The following is a 23,455-nucleotide window of genomic DNA, read 5'->3' as shown; positions in this document are numbered from 1 at the left end:
TTGCACATTCTTGTATATTATGCACATCTGGCCAAAACCAACCCAAACTCAAAAGAGAGAGCAGTCCATATTTTGATGGTCTGACTCAATTGTGATATAAAAACATAAATAAGTGGATGGTATAGCTGGTTAGGGGCTATCCTAAGTAGTAATGCCAATGAGGAAGAAAATAAACAAGCTACATGTAAAAAAAAAAAAAAAATTAAATTACTTTTTTTAACAATGCATCCAACATGATATAATAGAATCTAGAAGCTAGAGTAAATCTTCTTTCAGCTAAACTCTCATCACTACCTTCATGGGCTTTCACAAATTGATGGACGAATAGCATTTTCGATGTATTGAGAAATTCCTTTATATAGGAAGAAGCATTAAAGTTACATTTCTAAAAAGAATAAGAAAAAATATCAGTTACTCTGAAATTTATTATACTTCAGTATACAATGTGTCTATTTTAATAATTGCAAAAATGGATATTCTGGATTTTATACTTATAAGTGTCAGTGTAAAATATAATACATACATTATTTAATATCTAAAAATCAAACATAAATGATACACCTACTTTCTAATTTAATGAAATTTTAAGCAGATAATGACATCTGCAAAAATGATATGGTTATTGAAAATAAGTTACAAGTTTTCGAATTATTGAAATAAAAATAAAACTTCATGTTATTAATGAGTAACAGTAAATCTTATTTTTACAGTGTGAAGCATACCAATTTTAAAACTTATTTTCACAACAACTACTCATATATAACTACAAATTAAAAAAAAAAAAATTACAATTCTTTATCAATGTTATCCAATTATTTTTAACAGTAGTTAAAAGATAATTTATATATTACAAAATAAATTGGGTTTACATAAATAGATAATTTATAAAAACCAATATAATTATTTTCATGCAGCAATAAAACTGCTACTTACAGATGCTAGGTTTTACAGATGATTAGATAAAATAAAATAAATAGTTTGACAGCAGAGTGGAAAAAATAAACATTATTGCATATTCAATGTAGTAGAATCAAACAGTAGTAGTGAAAAAGTCTAATGCAAATAATTTCATTAAAAAAAATGGTTTTCAATTCCTCTGCATCCTAAAAATACACACATATATATATAAAAAACATTTAATCAGCTAACACCTGGCTAAAAGTAAATACTGCAAAATAAAAGACAAATCTAACGAAATAAAATAAAATTTTAGTCGGATTCCTAAAGGTTGTGAGACAAGTATTTATCTTACCTTGCCTAATAGAATTCAATGATTAAATTATTATAATTCTGGATTTATTCATATAGAAAATCAAATGTACATACTGTAAAAATACCAAACATTTATTCTCAGGAGGAGGATTGTATATGATACTCTGCAACAAGACTTTTGATAGCTGCAAATGTATTGTGGGCATCGTGAAAAATAGACTAACACATCTCACAAGTGAAAATTATTAACCTTGATTTTTAGTGAGAAATAATTGTGTTTCGAAGACTAAATTATCAAAAATGGGAGCCTCTTTGTATACATACTAACATAACGGAACAAAAATTGTTAATTGATAAAATAGAGGCCATCCATAAATGATGTCACACTTGCTAGGGAGGTGGTAGTAACAAGTGCGTCATCCCACATTTTGGTTTAAAATCATGGTTGTAAAAAACGCAGGCTTCTTCAGAAACAAAACATACTGGATTTTTTTCCAAGTTTTCTTTTAAGGGTTTGATTGGGTTCTTTCATCATTATTTTTTTAATAAATTAATTCACACAGTAAATTCTGCTGGGAATATGTATAAATTAGAAGATCAATGGTGTATACATTAAAGCACTAAGGTTTTTGACTAATTAGTCAAAACCTTAACTGTCCTCAAACTTTAAAAGATGAGTAATTTATATACAATGCAGAAAATTTTCACACATGACAGTTTCTTTATTAGCTAACTTAAAGAACAATTTGAGTAAAGAAATTATATAATATAAAAATGTGTTTTACTTGTAAACAAAGTTTGAGGCTCTGAGTTATATCATCATCAGCAGACATCAAAATTGTATTTAGAGCCTCAGCTGTATCTAAAGTTCTCCTCACAGACATAGAGGAAAATTTACGAGGGGAAGATCTAGAAAAAAAAATTTTTTAAATATATCATTAAAAGCTGGCTTTGCATTATAAAACTAATTAAAAAAGCGCTTTCTACAAGGATTCAATCATTCAACAATTGTTAAACTAGAATATAATTATTTGATATTGCATCAAGTAATAATAAAAATAGAAGAGCTAGAAAGAAGAAAAAAATTAAAATATATCATGAAAAGCTGGCTTTGCATAATAAAACTAATAAAATTAGTTAGTTACTACAAGGATTCAATCATTCAACAATTGTTAAACTAAGAATATAATTATTTGATAATGCATCAAGTACTAATAAAACTTTTTTATAGGGCAATTTGATAAGTGCATTTGTTAAAAAATAAAATTAACAGAATTTAGTCAATAAATAATTACTATTCTCTAAAAAAGAATGGAAATTGTTAGGACAACAAACAAATTTAATAAGAAATACCGTAATAAAATTAATGATAAGAGTATTAATAATTTCCAATACAAAATATTTCAGTGAATCACCCTCTGCGTTGTTAAACTAAGTTTTCAATTTTAATGTTCATTTCCTAACAATAAATATTTTATCTTAAAAGGTGGATAAATTAATAAAAAGACAGTTCAACAGTAAAATATCCTTAAAATTTTAAAGTTAATTTAAAAATTTGCATGTACATAGCTGATAACATAGGAAAAAATCCAGTAGATTTTACAAAATATAAATTTCATGATAATTGTTGCACTATGTACTATACACATAGGGAATTTTATAGCCATCAAAATACAAAAACTAATATTTTCCATTTATGATTGCCATTAAATAGGCTTGAAATGTTACGTATTATGTTAACTCATAATTTCGAATAGTAATTAATAGATATTTAATTCATCATTAGCTAACAGATTTTTGAATTAAGTTTAAAAAAGGAGTTCAGAATAAAAATAAATTGAACATTTTAGGACAAAAAGAGTTTTAAACTGATATTTATCATATACTTCTGAATAATATTTATTTAAATATTCAAGCTAGTACATTATGCGTGTACATTAAACGTTTAATGTACAATAGAATATCTATATAGCTCATACATCAAAAGCTAGGGGTTTGTGTTTAATGGAATTTCGTGTTATATATAGATCATTTTCCCTAAACTTAATAAATAAAGCAATATTTGTGTGAAACAGATTAATCTAAAAATGTTTCAAAATAATTTTTAAATACAAATACTTAAAAACACCAAATATGAACTTACGTATTATTTTCTGCAGCATTAGAACTAGCGAGAAACAAATTAATTACTTTTGGTTGGCTTAACTTCTGAAATTTTAATCTCTTAGCAAATTAAACAAATAATGTAAAAAATTTATAGTAGATATAAGTTATAGAAATTTCTTAAAGGCAAATTTCACTGTTTACGTCCACAAAGCTATAGTTTGTCTATGGAAAGAACTCCTCTCGCGAAGAAGTCAATAATCTCAATGTTTGATTTTATAATCAAGTGAATAGGAATTCCGATGTAAGATTTTTAAGTAACTTTAACATGAATCATAACAATGGCGCTTAAATCGCAGGAATAAGAAACTGGATATTGAATCGTAAAAATACAAAACACAAGGTGCGATCTTAGATAGCGTAGATAAGAATAACTTAAATAAGATAGTGTGATTTCAAATAATGGGAATGTAATTTAAAATCACTTTCGCATTGGCACGAAAATGCATAAATATGAATTAATTTACCCTAGAATTCGAAAAAGACAAACTTTCTTCTGTGAAGTGGCAGTTTTTTTCCCTTTTTAAGTAATTGTAAAAACATTTCTGCAATGGTGACAAATTTTTCAAAACTATGCCTGCATATTATAAAGGTCTGGTGGTTAAAATATTCTATTACTCACGACAAATATGTTAAAACAGATAAAAATATTTTGCTTCGCCAAGATAAATGCAAATTAAAAAAAAAATTTTAACAACAAAATTACTTAAAAAGTATCTTTTAGAAGAAATAATATGCTGGGCGCTAAAAACTATCAAAAACATATTTTCTTTGCTTTAAAAAAAAAAAAAATGGAAATACAGAGATTTTAGTGCCTTAGACAAGCATTGCTCAAACCCTTCTGCATAGACATGGTGGCTCAGGGTATAGAGCATTAGATTAGGTGATATCTTAAATTGTAAAAAATTTTGGGTTTGAAATGTTTAAATATTATAATGAATGGATTTTTGAAAACATATTTTTATAAAGGAAGCTGAATTTATAATGATTAGATTTTATTAATGGCTGAAAATTTTAAACATTTATCACAGAAAATTCATTCTTTTTTTCTGGTTAATCTATCTCTGAACTTACATATTCTCTGATACAGATGGTAATAGATGCCAATCTTTGACTAGGAAACCACTTTCATCAATATCACCATTTTGAGCATACAAGTCTGAGTAAATAAGCTCTAGATTTTTAATCTGGAAAAACAATTTTAAATTTAATGAAGCAATTTTGAGCAAGAAAAATTATTCCCAATGAAAAAAAATTTTAATGCATAATTTATTAGAAGTATCGAAGATAAAGTTTCAAAACTAAAAGAGTTGGTTTGTAAGAAAAAAAAGAACAAAGACTCCTGCTAACCCTGTAAACACAAAGTTACTTTTAATTTAGAACTGTATCATTTTGAACATACCAAATTATTTAAATACACATCAGAAACATAATCAAATTTTTAAGATTTTGACTGTAAAAATTTCCCATTATAACAATAAAATGTTAATTTTGAGAAAATATTATTAGCTTTCTTTGTATTTCCAACACAATAATGACTAATTTAATAGCAACTTAAACTAATATTTGACAGCTTAAAATAACATCATCATTATTATCACAGAGTAAAATCTTGATTAAATCTATTTGAAACATGTTACTTTATACTATGTAGCAAGAATTTTAATATGAATAATTATAATAATTTTAATATGAATAATATAATAATTTTAATATTAATAATATAATATAATAGCAGCTAATATGCACATTACCTAGCTAAACGGCAGATAAACAAGAACTATATATTAAAGTGCAGAATCAATAGTCTTCTGCAACTTATCAACATGTGGTTATATTAATGGCCTTTGCATTGTATTGTTTAAGTTCAAAAAATTGATTCTCTCATTCCTAATTTACAGATTGTAATCATTGTCCCGATTTCTTAGACATCGAAAAATAAATTAATTAATTTTCATAGTAGTATAATAATATTTTCAAGAATTAACTATTTGCATTTTAGTTTTTTCAGCTTTTAATTTTATAAAATAATGTGCTGTTTGTTTGATTGTAGTAACTTGATTCTTGATATTTTCAAGAATTAACTATTTGCATTTTAGTTTTTTCAGCTTTTAATTTTATAAAATAATGTGCTGTTTGTTTGATTGTAGTAACTTGATTCTTTGGATATTGAAAAATAATTAAATAATGCTATGTTTATTTAAGTGTGAATAAAAACATTGCGGTTCTTCCAGCAAAAATCTTTCACTTTAAGGAGTTCCTAGTAGATAATATGAAAATTATCTAGATAGTTTGCAGATTAACTAGGTAATTTAAAAAATTTTTGGTACTTTAATTTCATCATGTAAATTAATTTGCAGATTAGCTAAACAATTAGTAGAATAACTGATTTTTTACACTTTAGCACATTCATTTATTTATTTTTTTTTCAATGTTAGATTTGGAAAAACATTAACTAATATAAAATTTAATATAATTTAAAATTAATTAATTAACATTAACTAATTAAACATTAACTAATATTAATTAACTAATATTAATTTAATTTATTTTTTAATATAAAATGTTTGATTCAAACAGATATTAAAATTTTAACCGTAAACCTGGATGTTTCCCACTCAAAAATTGAAAATTCTAATTTTATGTCGTATAAAAATTGCAAAGAATTTTCTGTAACATCCATATACTCAACACAACAGTTAAAAATATAAGTAAAACAAACCTCTATAGGACTATTTTCTGCCATCAATTCACCGGCAACATGCAACCATCCATTGTTTACAGCTTTCACCTAAGAAAAATAAATAAATAAGATCTTGTAATAAATGAAAAACTTAAAATATTACACTTTTTCAAGATATTTAAATATTGATAACATTATAATTAAAATGCAGATTCTAAAATTAATATATGATTTAGATATTTAAAGTATTCAGACAGTGGAAATCTTTATAATGCAAACCTCAAAATGTGAAGCTTTGTGTTATATAGAATTTTATGTTATACAGGTAATTTCAAACAGCTTTCAATTTACCTTCTAAATATGGCCATATATATTTGGAGTAGACCAGTAACAATGCTTTAAAATAATTTCTAAATAAAAATATTATATAACAAAAAAAATATGCACATAAGTATATATTTAACCCATTTTCGCAATGCACCACTTCAATAAATATTTTTTATTAACACTGTGAGTCATATTTTTCAGTAATTTTATTTTTCTGCTATTGTCAAGGGTTCCTGAGACACCCAAAAATTAACAGTTATTAAATTGGAGTAAACACTTTTTGTTGAGAAATTTTGAAACGATTAAAAGTTTTTTTTAAACTTAAAACGGTTATTGGCAAAAGAAATTTTCTGAAAATGTATAATTACTCCTTTTGAGATTTATCATTATGTTTTTATGATGGATTAAAGTTGCAAGACAGTAAAAAAAAATAAACAAAACAAATGTGATAAAAAAAAAAACAATCGTTCAACTAAATGGTTTGTTCATTGATTTGGTGAATGGTGCCTATATGCCTCATTTTATTTCTTAAATATAAAATATAATTTTTTATACATGAAATTTCTGTGTTTCTTAATGAATGTAATGTAAGCATATTTCAATGAAAATAATACCACATTTTATAAAATTTATATGCTAGGCCTAAAATGGGTTAAAGGGTAAAAAAAGGAATTAACAGAAGCATTAGAAATAAAATAGCTCAAACTTATCAAATTTAGTTCGTTTTAAAGATTAAAAAAAAAAAATTATGTAGATTATATAGAATTGCAGTTTATAGAACTTTATGTAAACATTATGTAAATTATAGAACATTATGTAAATTTTCTACTATACAGTTGAAAAATTAAATTACAAGAGGGAAGTTCGAAAAATAAGGTCTTTTGTAATAAAAATATTCCTTTAGGTATGATCGTAGTAAGATAATGTAGACGCGTGAGTGCACCACATGCGCGGACACATTGGCAGAGATTCTCCAATTTTACAGATACTTTTTTAATATTTATTTTTTTTTAAAGTGTCCGCACACAAAAAAAATAAAATAAAAAAAAATACTTAGAAAAACGTTTGCAGAGGGAAAAAATAAGAAGCAGATGAGAACCTAATCATAATTTATACTAGGTAGAAGAAGGTAGTTTAGTTATATGCAGCTGCTACCAAAGAGAAAAGATAAAGCTGCTCATTTAGCCCGAAAATTAGTGATCCCATCATTATCGGACAAGCAAACTGGACACGACTATCGCTTTACAACAAAAATAAACAAATATGGTGACAGCAGGAAACCTTTTAATGTACATTTGTTCGTTAATACAAATAAAAAATACTATGAGCTTGCTGATACTTGTGTATTGTGTGTGCAGATAATTTTTTTTTTAATCTTACTATGGATATAAAAACACTTTCAACATTTTAAATATTAAATATTCATCTAATTTATAGGATATGTCTAGTCAGTGATGTCATGCAGCAGATTAAAAAACTTTTATTGATTGGGTATATGCAATACAATGAAAGGTTTTAAAAATTATATTGTACAGCAATTATACATTGTTTAAAGCAGACATTGAAGCAATTTAAAGCGTTGAAGACACATGGGCCTCTATCAAAATATTTTTTTAGAACCATGAAAGTTTCCAAGTGTCTGTGATGTCGGGTCAGGAATGTTGCATGTGTGTACCCATGGTGGTCACAAACACTCAGAAAAAAAAAATCCCATGACTTTTCCTGACTGATTTTTCAAATTTCCTTGATTTTTATAACCTTTGGAATAAATTTTGTTATTAATCTTTCAGTTATGCCTTATTTTCATAGATAATAAATATTCTAAAACACTTATATTTGCCATTACAGTTCAAAATACAAAACAGTTTTTTAAAAAAAAATTTTGTTAAAAATTTTGTTTTGTAAAAAAATTATTATTTTTTAGAAAAAATATTGGACTTAAGTACTACAAACTCAAATTAATTCATTTTCTCAGGCTATTTGGATATTTTAGTTAGTTTCTCTGACATTTTCTAGATTTTTCCAGAGATAAAATTTCCTTTTTCCAGGGTTGGCAAGGTTAAGGACAGAATGGATTAATCCACGGTTCAAACCCTGGTTTAAACCGTCCTGTCCAAAACCCTTTTACTCAAATTATGTCACAATTTTATCTGGTTTTAAGAGGTAAAATAAACATAAAACTAATAACATATTGATAATTATATCTACTACAGAATATTTGTTTTTAAAAGTATAATGTTTTATTAATATTGTTTGACTCTTCAATTTAAACAAAGGAAGATTAATCAGTAATCAAGTTCAATTGGTCCTCTCATTCAATAAGTACATAACTGAAGTTTGGCCTTGCCATACAGGTTAAAATATTAGAGACTAAGTGGTTGGTTTGTCATAAACAGGTTTATTTATCTATAGTACTATTCAAGAATACTTTTATTTCATTCATGTTCAATTCTTTTAGCATAGTGGTGATACATCACCAGTGTCAGTAACTGAAACTGATGTTATGCCCTTCAAAACTGTTAATACATTTTTCAGTTATTTTGTATTTTCAATTTAAACTAATATATTTATATTTAAAAACAATTTTTTTAAAAATAGATGTCTTTTTTATTATCCTGTGATGCAGAAATTATAAAATTTTTAAAAAAAACTATTGTGAAAAATAAAAGGTTAATTTTTGAACAAATTTATTATTTTTTTTTAAGAAAAATTATTATTTTTTAATATTGCCATACTTATCCTTATGCAAAAATATTATTTATCAGTATTAAAAGCATATTTATATTTAAAGGATTAGGTATTCACTTTTGTTGTTCACTGAATTGTGGAGCTTCAAAAATTATAAACCTTTTCCTATTATATTACATTATTTTCTTCTAATAAGTTATAGTAAATTGTATAAAAAATATCAAATATTTTTTGATACATGTAATTATTATGTGTACAATGGTTACACCTATAGAATTTTTACCTTTTACCACAGTTCAAGGTTTTGGAAACTTTAAGACAGTTTAGGACAGTATTACCCAGTTTAGGACAGTAAAACCCAGTTTAAGACAGTAAAACCCACGTGTCCTGTCCAAAACCAGTTTAGGTCGTCCAAAACCCCAACCCTGCCTTTTTCCATATTCTCTCAGAATTTCCTGTTCTAAGGCCATCCTCCTACTATTTAATAAATATTCAAATGATGACCTAGTTCAACAGTTCAGTCAAATGGATCATATCTCTGTTAGTGGTAGTCATTGCACTAACTTCATCTCTGAAATAGGGTGAGTAGCCAAATCTTTTAACAAAAAATAAGCACCTTTAAAGTACTTTTTAAGCACTACATACATTAACAGAATGCAAAAAGACTTTACATGATCATAATAAAATGACTAGTTTCTGACAAAGAACTCTTGTTTTTTTAAATATTATATTAGCTATTATAAAATGATCAAGAGATTTTTCGGTTTGATATCATAGGGTGGAAAATGAAGCCTGAAATTGAGAATACCTTGCAAAATGCAGTAGAGTTGCACATGAGAGAAACTCAGCAAACCCAGCTCAGTAGAACCACTTGCGGACTCACAAGTATTTCATCAAACATGTAAAACAAGTAGCACTTTCATACGCTACTGACCGACGGTACACCGAAATAGATTGTGGTTGAATGTATTGTGAAAACATTGAATAGAACAATGTGAAAAGCACGCTTTTGTACAATACATGGCAAAAATAGGTATGACAAATAAAAAAAAATTTCTTTTCGAAAATGGAAAATTGAGCACTTTTAAAAAACACCCATGTAAAAAGCACCTTTAAGGGCTTTTAAAAAACAAAAATAGAAAATAAACACCATTAAGCACTTTTTAAAAAGGCTATGCACCATGTAAAATTATTTTACAACAAAGATTTTTTAAAATTTAAATTAACTCATAATAAATAGAATAAAAAACCAAAGAAATTGAGCAAAATATGCACCTTTTGCTAAAATATTAGGGAAATATCTTTACAAACTATATTGTTTCAACTTAACACTACAACAGTAATTTTTTTAAATCACTTTAATTATTATATAACTTAGTATTACTTAATATCTTAGACTTAGGAAAGAAAATAATAAAAATGAGATTGATTTTTACTTCTTCAAAGTCAGTCTTGAAATGGGAACTCAAAGCTTCGAGTATTGTTAAAGGATTTTCGCTTCTTCCAGCAATACTATCTACAAGTTAGAAAATGATAAAAATGTCAATAAAACTACAGTACAGCATAATATAACGAGATTACATTAGATACTTACTATACAAATAATAATATGAATTTTACTGAAGCATTAAATAATTATTCTCTTTTAAATTATGTAAAATAATAAATAATAAAAAAATATTTAATTACATTATTTAATTTTAATAACAAATTTGAACATGAGGTGAAATTTAATGTGAAATAGGTAAAATATTTTCTTCTAGGTTAAAAATTTGCTAAAATAAACACATCAAGACATTTAAATTATATTAGGTAAAAAAACCTAAATTTGATCTAAAATGTGATGTTAATATTTTTCTTTCTGAAAAACGAACTAATAAATTTTAATTTAATGGTGCCATTTTATTAAGTTATGAAATCATTAATGCAAAATTTGTTGTTAAAACAGCAGTCGCAGAACTAACTATAAACTTATATAAATGAAATTTTCATCAGTCATACATAAATTGCGTCTTGTAGCACACATGCTTGAAATTTTGATTGCTATTCCATTTGCGTCATTCATACATCCTTTAAAAATAAAATGAAATACAAGCTTTTGAGTTCCCCTATGGATGTTTTTTTTATATATATATATATCCATCGTTGAACAGCCGACCCAATTTTGGGTTTACGACTACAAATGTTCAGCTCCACAGCCTTCTAATCTTGCACCAATCTTTTGCAGAGGGGATGGCTTCAGTGCTCTGATAGCCCGAAGACTTGGATGCTAAGTCAAGCACTCTCCGATTGAACAGTTTTAAAAGGACCGATATCACTTTGGTCCTTTTGCAAGCTGATCAAAGTGGCCACCCATCTGATCATTGACTGCTGTGTTTCTACTGGGAAGAGTGGGTTAATGATCAGTCCAAAGTGAGATTTATTTTTTTAGAATAATGTAGTCGAAGAAAATCATTTAAAAATTAGATGTATTTAAAAATAACTTTAAAAAAAATTTAATACCATAGTGATTACATAATACTCACTGTGAAAATAATGTGCAAAAAATTAAATAGCTGACGAAGGATTTTATAATGTAGATTTGTAATTGCATAAAAGCTATGAGCATTTTATGAAATAAAATATATGCATCGCAATCATAAGTGAGAATGATTCTTACCAAATGGAGGCAGGAGTAAAAATGAAGGTGTGATTTTTATTATTTCACCAATGCAACATAGAAGTAGATGGAATGTTGCAAGTAAATCTTGTCTATGCCATAAAACTTTAGCTTTTGCAACTATAAACAACATCCAGCAAAGAACTTTGTGATTCTTTAGTACTGCATTCACTTTCAAATCTTTATTACTTTTAGAAGTTTGGCCAACGTCCATGCTGGAGTAAAATATTTCTCCCATCATACTATAATGAATTAATAGACTTTATTCAAAATATGAAGATGAATGTACATTTAGCCTAATTTTATGATACAGAAGAAGCGAAATAAAATTTAAAAAATGACCTTTTTTTTTAAGCCAAGAAGATACATTGAAAATTGAGGGTTCAATTAAATATCTTTCATTTTGTTAAAAACTGATTTTAACCAATGAATTTTTTCCATAAAAAAGTTGCTAAACTTTAAATAAAAAAATAAAAAGAAGAAACAAATATTTTTATAAGTAGTATGAACGGATTTGTATTTTCGATTGTATTTTTGGCAGTTATAGATATTAATTTTCAAGTAGTTTTTAAATATCCCGATATATTTCAAACGATGCGGAAAATTCGAATCATGCATTTGAGTATTTTCTTTTTAAGGCAACAATTCTATCAAATTTTTGGCAGTTATTGCTATTGATTTCTTCATAGTTTTTAAATCTGATGCTTTTTGTAACATATATTATTTATTACAACAACCTAATCTTGAAACGAAACACGCATTTGAAGAGTCCGATTCGTGTGATTTCGCCATCAATCTTTTTTCAGCAATTACTGCTAAGTCTTTCATAATTTTAAATTATTATTTTTTTTATTGTGATGATTATTTGCAAAATGAGAAGGAAATAGTTTGTGCATTATCCTCCCTAACAAAATGCGAGAATATCACCCATAATATCAAAATAAAAAATTATTACATGTTCAATTAAATATATATAGGTATATATATAGTTTTTTTTCTTCTGTAAACTGCTTTTGTTATTTTAAATTAGTAACATAAATGTTTGTTTAAAAACATCTAGAAAAAAGATATTAGTGCTAGAGAGTTTTGTCACAGATAGCTCAAAAAAGTTCTGACAAAGGGCTCCAAAGAAGCATTATCTGGAGTCATAGAGATTTGCATACTATGAGAATTATTCACTGCATCAAGTAATTTTCATCGATACTGGCAAAAACATTTCAAATGGGCACTTTTTAAATAAGATAAATAAGTTTTTAAATATCTAAGTTGTTTTGCCTGTTCTGAAGCCTACATAATTCTTTACAGCAAGATGGTATATATCAGGGGTGATTGCGAGCCGAACTCAAAAATCCCGAAACTTTCTTGAGTAAAATCATTCGTGATGCATTTCAAAAAATTATAGTCTTTATAAATTTAAATCATTGATATCTTCACAACATGAAATTCTAATGAAATTAAATGCAGCAAAACTTAAAATTAATATTTATGTATAAGTTTACTTTTATCTCTAATCACATTTATTATTCTACCAGAAAAAATATTTACAAATGAAAGAGATGCCAGGTATGAATTCTAGTTCCAATATTTTTAAATAAATTATACAGAATTTTTATACATAAATGTGATTCATGATTTCTTGAAACATCTGGACCTTGGAGCACAATCATCTCTGATATATATAGATTAAAAAAGTTTTGCCTTAACTACAAGACCCTTTAACTGTGACTTTTTTTTACTTTCCTTGGTAAAAAAGCTACAAAAAGCATTGTTTAAACAAAACAAAAAATACGTAAATAAAAACTAGAAGACATATTCTAGTTTTTATTGTACTGTTTAAAAAGTAAATTTTTTGTCAAATTAATGAATAAGTTTTTAAAAAAATAGTCATACCTTTCAAACTTGTCATAAAGAGCAATAACAATTAAATATTTTCTTTCTAGTGCTATGAAATATAGTTTGGCTTTCTCACTAAGGTTGTAATTTGTTTTTAGAAAACGGGTGACAGAAAAGAAATCCATAATGCTAAAAAGAAAAAAATAAATAAGTGATTCAATCTAAATGAAGATAGGGTATACTTTGTGCTGTGATTATAAAACAAAACAACATAAATAAAGAAAAGTAACAGTAGGATCTTAACCGGACAAACAGTAATACATTTAATTTCTTCATTTTGTACTATGAGGTCCTTGTCCAACCATGGCTGTTTTAATAGTATACAAGGCCTCCGGACACAAAAATGTTGTAGATCTCTATAACATGGCATAATGTTTAAAAAAAAGCTAAAAAAAATTCACATACATAAAATAATTAATTTTTAAGATATTAAATAATTTTCACAAATTTAAACACATTTTTATTACCCCAAAGACTTAAATAAAGCATTTTTAAACAATGCATAATTTTAAAAAAAAATTATGCTAACCAGTTATAAACCTCAAATAATAAAATAATTTTCCAAACCATGGAATTTAATTAAAATAATTAAATTAAATAAACGTAAAGATATAACAAATATTAAAAAATTCAAAAGGTATGAATTATTTTGTCAAATTAATTTGCTGAATGAACTGTTATCGAAACATTTTTCAATGCCAAAGTACCTAAAACTTTCACGGGTACCTAAAACTTTCATTGGAACGTAGAAAAATATATTTTGGTTGCCGTTATAAGTTTTCTTGGTAATAAACTATTCAAATTATTGGTGTTTGCATGGTAATCAATCACTATTTGCAGAAAAAAAAATTCACACTTTATACAATAGAATATATTTATATTTAAATATATATAAGGTAATGTTGTTTATTTCTAGCTTCTTTTTAATACTATTTATAAAAAGTAAGATTCTCAAGGGCCCCCTGGGCGAGCCCATGCGTAAAGACATTACCGTGCCCAACTATCTCACACTTGCATCTTATCTGCCATCTATTTTTATTTTTGCAGATGTTTGTCTTGTTACTTTTCTGTCATTTTAGGTTTAAACACTGTCCTCAGGTCACCCTTATAGAACCGTAACTATGTTATGTCCATTTCTGTACTTTTATTTGAGCTTTATTCTTATTGTTTTGCTTTATTAATTTAATGTTCAAAAAAGTTGATTATTTAAATACAACATTTATTATTTATAAATATTTTACTATAACACACATTCAGTATTTCAAAATAATGATAACATAATAACTGTATTTTAACATTAGAAATTAACAGCTTTAAAATTAAATGAAGACTAATCCAATCAAATTATTACAGGATAGAATATCATATGTTCTGAGGAACCATGAAGTACAAAGAGTGCTTTTTTATTTTCATGGTTTAATATTTAGCAGAATTATGACAGCATATTATAAAAATTAACATAAGAAAAATATTAAAGCACTGTGGGAAGAAAAAAAAGAATACTTTTGAATCGACTTCCGTTAGAAGTATTCAGATGATAACATAACTGTATTTTAACATTAGAAATTAACAGCTTTAAAATTAAATGAAGACCAATCCAACATTCAATCCAATCAAATTATTACAGGATAGAATATCACATGTTCTGAGAAATCATGAAGTACAAAGAGTATTTCTTTATTTTCATGGTTTTATATTTAGCAGAATTATGAGAACATGTTACAAAAATTAACGTAAGAAAAACATTAAGTCAATGTGCGGAAAAAAAATGAATACTTTTGAATAGACTTTCGTTAGAAGTATTCAGGTGATAAGATAATAACTGTATTTTAACATTAGAAATTAACAGCTATAAAATTAAATGAAGACCATAGATTTTCTGCTTTAAAGATAATCAAGAGCATAAGACAATAAGATAAAGAAATCAAAAATAAATTACCTAATATCAGCTTTTTCAAGCAGTTTTGAAACTGTTATCTGAGGGAGGGTATCCTTTTTAGAGTTCAAACCTTTAGAACTAAAATCAATATAAATAAGTATTAATGTACAATCACATAATCAAAACAAAGATGGAAAGTTAGTAACTTACTTTGAAGGATTTGTTTACCAGAAAAAATTAATAACATAACTGATTTTAAATGTATATTTATAAAAAAAGTCTTTTATACTCTTTTTAAGGACATATTATAAATACTATAGCCTTTAAGAGGACACTATACCGCTGAAGTAACTTTTCATTGCAAATTCTCTTTCACCTACATAAGAAATTTAAAGTTTACAGTGAGTTCAGTTAACTTGAAATAAACCAGTAAGTTTCAAATGCTGTAAAAAATCTTTTCTAAGTATCAAAATGCAAACAAGTATCAAAATGGGGAGATCATGGAGTGGAGAAGTAACTTTATTTTTCATAAGATATTTTGAAATCTTTTTTCCAGCATTTGAAACATAATTACTCATTCTAGGTTTATCTTAACTCTTTTTTTCTCTTATCTTTAAAATAACAATGGAGATAAAAGAGAGTTTGCCTTTAAAAGTTTCTCCTGAGCAGACTTCGATAAAATGAAATACTTTCTGCAAACACAAAATTTCAAGTAAAAAACTTTCTACCCACATTGATTCACTTTTGTAACTAGTTTCAAACCTTTTGTTGCCACCTCATTTTGGTGAAATTTGTTTGAAAATCACTCCTTTTTTAAAATTTTTTTTTTCATTTTTATAGAACTCTATAGTGATTCTTTTGACAGGAATACCAAAAAACACAGATGTGGTGGCTCAGGGGATAGAGCGTTTGCCTTCCAACGAGGTGAACCGGGTTAGGATCCCAGCGATGGCTGTTCAATAACAGTTATAAAAATCCGTCTGCACCCTTGAAAGTACGAGGGTTGTCCATAATATAAGGTTCCCAAGGAGCTGCTAACGCTAGGAATGCTGTTAAGCGGGATTTATTGAGACTGGCATGTAACTTGGCTCCCCTTTCCCCAGTTTCCGCCCCGGCGAGGTATCTACAACGTTAATTCTTGTCTTGGTAGCCGTGAAAGATGGAGCTTCCATTTGTTTCTCACGGCAGGTGCGAATTACGCTCTGTGATTTGTTTGTGAGTTGTTTTTGTCCGTCAAGGACAAAAAACGTTCCTCCGGTGGACATTCATTCCCAACTCTGTGAGGCGTACGAGGAAGAGTGTATGAGTGTGCAACATGTGCGCAAATGGTGCAGAGAATTCAAAGACGGACTTACAGACGTCCATGACGAACAACATTCTAGCCGGCCATCGTTTTCGGACGAAGCGATTGCGAAAGAAGCAAAGCTGGAAGATCGAAGGGTGACGGTTCGGGACCTCAGCGAGATGATCCCTGTTGTCAGTAAGTCCTGCATTCACAACATTTTGAGAGACCGCTTAGGATATGCCAAGGTTTGGGCAAGGTGGGTTCCGAAAATGCGGACAGATGACTATGACAACAAACGGCAACATGCGGAAGCCGCCTGCAAATTTCTTCATGCCTACGAAACCGATGGCAAGGAATTTTTGGACTCTGTTGTCACTGGGGACGAGATCTGGGTCCACTACATGACACCGGAAACAAAAGAACAATCCCGCTAGTGGAAGCATCCAGGCTCGCCAAAGCCGAACAAGTTTAAGCAAAATCTGTCTGTTTTAAGCTATCTTCGCGGAGCGGCAGCAGAGTTCTACGACTCAGGCATAAAGAAGATGGTACACCGCATGTAAAAATGCATTGATCTAAACGGCGATTATGCCGGGAAAAAAGAGGGAAGTCTAAGCTTTCCAAACATGTATTATTCAATGCCAATAAACATGTTTTTCATTGTGAAAATTCGTTAGGAACCTTATTTTATGGACAATCCTCGTACAAAGTTACAAATCTCCTCCCCACAAGCCCCTCCCCTCTTAATTGCTTTCATAACATCTTTAATGGCCATTAATTAAAGATTTAGTTAGTAGTATTAAGTATTTAGCTTTGTAGACAGACTTAGATAAAATATAAAAAAAATCTGTGAACTAAACTAAACTCAATGGTGCGGCAGCTTATAGAGGGCCAAGGCCTACTGTGCCCATCTCAGTTTTCTTGGCCTTGGGCTCAGGGGTGCAGGAGCAGATGTTCCGGTTAGGTGGTCAGTCGAACGCAGAACCCCCAGTGTTTAGTTCCCAAACATGCTTGGTACTCATTTGTCGACCCACTGAAGGGATGAAAGGCTGAGTCAACCTATCCCAGACCAAGGATCAAACCCAGGACCTGTGGCACTGGAGCGCAAAGCGCTACCACTCAGCCACCGGGCGTCACTTTCTTTGAACACAAATTGTCAAATAAAAACCTGTCTGCGAGTAATTGATTAACTCTTGTAACTAGGAATGAGGACCAAAAAACTTCTTGTTATCCGCCCTACATTTATTTATAAAAATTAAAACTGATAAAACAAACATCAGGGGTCTGTCTAGGTCTTTTTTAAAGGTACCTATTTTGTGAAAATTTAGACATAATTTGTGAAATTTAAAAATATTATTAAAAAATCAACTCAAAAATATGGTAAAATAAGAAAATATTTTCGAAAATATTTAAATATTTTTCGAAAATATGTTAAAAGTATTTTGTGAAACTACCGTTTTTCTTTAAATTGAATTTGTGAAACTACCGTTTTTCCTAAAATTGAATTTGTGAAGCTACCGCTTAACGGCAGTAAATTTGCCCCGGACATATCCCTGAACGTGAGAGTATTGTAAAAAACAAAGATTAAAGTGTGATAAAAGTAAATTATCTTACTATAAATCCTGAGCAGCAATGAATGTTGCACACACAAAGAGAGCTTTCTTGTTAATCTGTAAGATATAAATGATATTATTGTGAATATTTAAATATTTATCAAAACTTCATTTCAAATTATATTCTTCATATAGCAAGCTATTTATTTTGCAAAAGAAACAAATACATAGAACCAATCTGAAAATTTATTTAAATTTTTTTTTTTCTATAAGCTTAGTAATAATCACTTTTGCTTCTATTCTGTGATTGTTATAACTCAATTTTTTAATAATTACTTATCCTATCAGTCAAATAAATGATATATTTCATTTTATGAAATTGAAATTCATGATTTTTAAGAATTAAACAGCAGCATTGTTAAGCAACTGAAATGTAAATATAGATAAAATATTTGAAATGTATAGCGTCCGTCAAGGACTACATTTAGTAAAAATTTATTCAATTTATGNAAACAAAACTAAACTCAGTGGCGCGACAGCCCATAGAGGGCCAAGGCCTACTGTGCCCATCTCAGTTTTCTTGGCCTTGGGCTCAGGGGTGAAGGAGCAGATGTTCCGGTTAGGTGGTCAGCCGAACGCAGAACCCCCAGTGTTTAGTTCCCAAACATGCATGGTACTCATTTATCGACCCACTGAAGGGATGAAAGGCTGAGTCAACCTTGCCCGGCCCAAGGATCAAACCCAGGACCTGTGGCACGGAAGCGCGACCACTCAGCCACTGGGCGTCACTTTCTGTGCACACAAATTGTCAAATAAAAACCTGTCTGCGAGTAATTGATTAACTCTTGTAACTAGGAATGAGGACCAAAAAACTTCTTGTTATCCGCCCTACATTTATTTATAAAAATTAAAACTGATAAAACAAACATCAGGGGTCTGTCTAGGTCTTTTTTAAAGGTACCTATTTTGTGAAAATTTAGACATAATTTGTGAAATTTAAAAATATTATTAAAAAATCAACTCAAAAATATGGTAAAATAAGAAAATATTTTCGAAAATATTTAAATATTTTTCGAAAATATGTTAAAAGTATTTTGTGAAACTACCGTTTTTCTTTAAATTGAATTTGTGAAACTACCGTTTTTCCTAAAATTGAATTTGTGAAGCTACCGCTTAACGGCAGTAAATTTGCCCCGGACATATCCCTGAACGTGAGAGTATTGTAAAAAACAAAGATTAAAGTGTGATAAAAGTAAATTATCTTACTATAAATCCTGAGCAGCAATGAATGTTGCACACACAAAGAGAGCTTTCTTGTTAATCTGTAAGATATAAATGATATTATTGTGAATATTTAAATATTTATCAAAACTTCATTTCAAATTATATTCTTCATATAGCAAGCTATTTATTTTGCAAAAGAAACAAATACATAGAACCAATCTGAAAATTTATTTTAAAATTTTTTTTAATTTTCTATAAGCTTAGTAATAATCACGTTTGCTTTTATTCTTTGATTGTTATAACTCAATTTTTTTAATAATTACTTATCCTATCAGTCAAATAAATCACATATTTCCTTTTATGAAATTGAAATTCATGATTTTTAAGAATTAAACAGCAGCATTGTTAAGCAACTGAAATGTAAATATAGATAAAATATTTGAGATGTATAGTGTCCGCCAAGGACTACAATTAACGTTGTAAATTTTTGTTAAAATAATATTTAAAATCAACACATGAAATAATTTTATGCCATTCTTTAATTTTCATTATCTTATTCAGCAAAAAAAAATACACATAATCATTGCTATTAAGGTTACAAATGTCATTAAAACACATAGCTGAAGATAAAAATTAAATAATAATGATGATCTATGAAATAATGATCTACAGTATATGTTTTATTTCTGAACTGCAAGTATGTTTCTGTAATATAGCGAGGCATTGACGAAAAAAGGGGCGGAGAAAAATGTGAAGCGCGACACTTTCAGACAAAGGGATGGAGAGAGTCAAAAATATTGAAAAAATGTGACATTTATGAATGGCCTCCAAATATATACATAATAAAATTATTAATACATATAAAAAACAAGCAAATATTAATGCAAAAACAAAAAACTTTCATAGTTTACTTTGTTTCCATGTTGTAAATAAACTGGAGCCACTTCCTTTAAAAAACTCACAGCCTCTTCAATGAGCTGTTCGGTCAGTTTCAGATCCGAGTGAAATGTCCGAAAATCACAAAGTAAGAAATCCATAGATTCTTAGTTAAATAACAGACTGTAAGTAAAGCACAATCAAATTAAATATAAAGGTAAAATTTCATAATGGACACTTAATAAATAATAATCAAAACTTCATTGATAATCAGCTTTTTTATAACTGAAAATCAACCTTAAATTAAAAATATTCATATAAATGATACATTCAATTGAAATTTTTTTATAGATAATTAATGTAATTCCCTAAACTTTCCTTATGAATCACCAGAATAAAAGCTCAGATCTTTTTTTTTTAATTGTAGATGCACTTTAGACTTGAATACATGATCATTTAATTGGATACAGAGCTCATTCTAGAAGGGGTAATCAGGGCACAGCACCCTGTTGCCTTTTTAGTCAAAAGGATCAACCCTGTTGCCCACCCCCTGAAGTAAGTTAGTGCCCTGATGTAATAGACTCCATACTCTTTTTGTCCTTTCTTTCCTCAACCCTTCTTCATTTTATCCCCAAACTCTACAATGGATTTCTTATACTTTTGTTATTTTAAACTCTTTTTTATTAGTTTGTCATCACTGCTAATACAGATTTATATGGCAAACAAAAAACAGCAATCACGCCCCCCTTGTTGCACCTGTCTTTGAAAGTTTGCAGTTACTTCCACCCTCTCTCAGAGCAGAGCAGAAAAATTCAACAGGGGTCTCTCAGTTGTCCAGCAAAGAATTCATCATTGAGGAAAGGGATGAAGTTGCCTTTCTCTAATTCTTGGTAGTATACTTTTTTTTTACTTATTGACAATGTTTTTTGCCTTTTTAGAATAATAATGCCTTTTTTTTAAACTTTTGCACCCTGCCCTTTTTTCTGCCTAGAATGAGTTCTGTGGATATAAATTCAAAATTTATCAAGAGATGATGAAACTAAACTAAACTAATAGTAACTAAATTTGTTTTATGAACCATTAGAATAAAAATTCTTTTAAATGCCTTAATATACTACAGATTAGATATTAAATTAAATGTATAGAGCCTATATGGTTCTTCAGTTAACTAGATAACTATAAAGGAATGAGAGTCAAATTAAAATCTAAAACCTATATAGATCCTTTCTTTTTTTAAACTGTAGATCCATTTCTCTCTATAAATATATGATTAAATAAAATATAAAATTAAATTTATCAAGAGATTTTGAAAGTAAGTAACAAAACTTGAATTATGAATCATTAAAATGAGAACTTTTCTTAAATATATTAACATATAAGTACAAATTTGATATAAAAACTAAAATAAATGGAACCTATAAGATTTAGCAATTAAATAGATGACTGTAAATTAATGATAATCATATAATAAACAAAAATTTCAGTTAATATTAAGATTCTGATTGATTAGTACATGATAATCAAATTATACAATTAGTTAAAATGCATGAATAGATTATGAATGCAATTCAATTAAATTGTTTTATCAAATATTAGATTAAAAGCTCTCTTGATTATAACTATTAATAAATGATAAAATGATACATTAATATCAACAGCAAGAGAATTTTTATTCTTATACTTTATAAAGCATAAATATATCACATGAAAATAAATGAAAAATATATAAATTCTAACTACAATAAACTATAAATTTTTAAGTAAGCAGACTACATAACTAAATCAAGTAAACAGACTCAGGGCCTAATTTAAAGTCTACAACACCCAAATACACAAACAGTTTACATTAAAACCTTTAAATAAGAAAACAAAATAATGGAAATTAAAATGAAAACAAAGAACATAATAGAATTTTTAACTAAATAAAATAATTTTTAAAAAATATATAGAGAGAGAGCACTGTATTTAAGCATTTTATTTTTCGTTAAAAACGCAAATATGAATGCAAGATATGCAGAAAGTGAGGAAAGAGTGGGTTGCAAGCAATTCCTAACATCCACTTAATTCAACATTAAGCATAAAGTAAAGCAAGAAACAATTGTTAAAATAATATTGCTCTTTAAAAATATTCATGGTACAGAGACATTTAAAAAGAACTATAGTTTTTTTTTCTTCCAACTTTTCTTAAATTAAAACAACAATTGATGCTTTTAGGAAAGCTGAACTTGGTAATTTTTTAACCCCTTCCCCAATACTACATTAATAAAAAATTTCTTTATAATAAACACTAAAACACAGCACCTAAATCTGACATATCAAAAACACCCAATATTTAATGCAACTGAACTATTTTCGAACAAATATGCACCTCTTTAAATAAAAATAGTATTACTCCCAAAAAATTAACTAAAATCTCGTCGGAAAATTTTCTTAAGGGTGAAAATAAAATTCATATTTATGGATGAATAATTGGTACATGTATTAATTAGTATAAAAATGATATTAATTGCAAATATATATTCATTAATAATCGTTTCCCAAACATTTTCCCCTTCGGCAAGAAATCGAAGAAGCGAGAAATATATATGCATACAAATCTTTGTTTACAAATATTATTGATTTTTAACTCACTGAGGTTTATTGAAAATAATAGCTTAAAACTTCTAAATAATCCACAATTCAGCAATCATACTTGATGTTGTTTATATTAACACACTACTAATATAGTGCAATCATTAACATATTCTCAGCGATTAGCAACTATTTTGGACGAATCACATTACGAAATGCACGGGAGCCCACTGAAAAAGCGCGCGAAACAAGTGCACAAGGTTAGTAAAATGCGCTCGAAACCCAAAACAAGAAAAAGATTCGCCGTTCATCGCCTACGGCGAAAACGTAACAAATATTTAGAGCAAAGTTTTTCTTAGGTGTTTCATCGTTTTATTTTTGTTCATAGTAAATATTTAAGGAATTTAAGACACTATGTTATTATAAAATAATAGTTTTTCCCTAT

The 23,455-nt window shown here is 27.9% G+C and overlaps 1 protein-coding gene across 2 annotated transcripts in view; it reads right to left on the bottom strand.

The window, feature by feature from the left end:
* The window catches only part of LOC107446515 (retinoblastoma-associated protein), a 54,151-nt gene extending 30,862 nt beyond the window's left edge, over nt 1–23,289 (bottom strand). The window contains exons 1-11 of one of the 2 annotated variants that reach the window (XM_016061190.4): nt 23,071–23,289; nt 20,475–20,622; nt 19,606–19,661; nt 15,565–15,642; nt 13,623–13,754; nt 11,733–11,974; nt 10,510–10,589; nt 6,098–6,166; nt 4,450–4,562; nt 1,998–2,121; nt 212–385 (exon numbers count right to left, since the gene is read on the bottom strand). In XM_016061190.4, coding sequence (XP_015916676.1) covers nt 212–385; nt 1,998–2,121; nt 4,450–4,562; nt 6,098–6,166; nt 10,510–10,589; nt 11,733–11,974; nt 13,623–13,754; nt 15,565–15,642; nt 19,606–19,661; nt 20,475–20,600 — 1,194 coding nt within the window. In that variant the 5' untranslated portion in view covers nt 20,601–20,622; nt 23,071–23,289. Of the gene's footprint in view, nt 1–211; nt 386–1,997; nt 2,122–4,449; nt 4,563–6,097; nt 6,167–10,509; nt 10,590–11,732; nt 11,975–13,622; nt 13,755–15,564; nt 15,643–18,400; nt 18,457–19,605; nt 19,662–20,474; nt 20,623–23,070 lie in introns of both variants that reach the window. The other variant, XM_043042736.2, reaches the window with a different exon arrangement.
* Nucleotides 23,290–23,455: the final 166 nt, after the last annotated feature.

This window comes from Parasteatoda tepidariorum, chromosome 4, assembly GCF_043381705.1.
Source record: "Parasteatoda tepidariorum isolate YZ-2023 chromosome 4, CAS_Ptep_4.0, whole genome shotgun sequence".
Classification (NCBI taxonomy): Eukaryota; Metazoa; Arthropoda; class Arachnida; order Araneae; family Theridiidae; genus Parasteatoda; species Parasteatoda tepidariorum.
The sequence above is the reverse complement of the archived record's forward strand: the minus strand, read 5'-3'. Positions and strand labels throughout refer to the sequence as shown.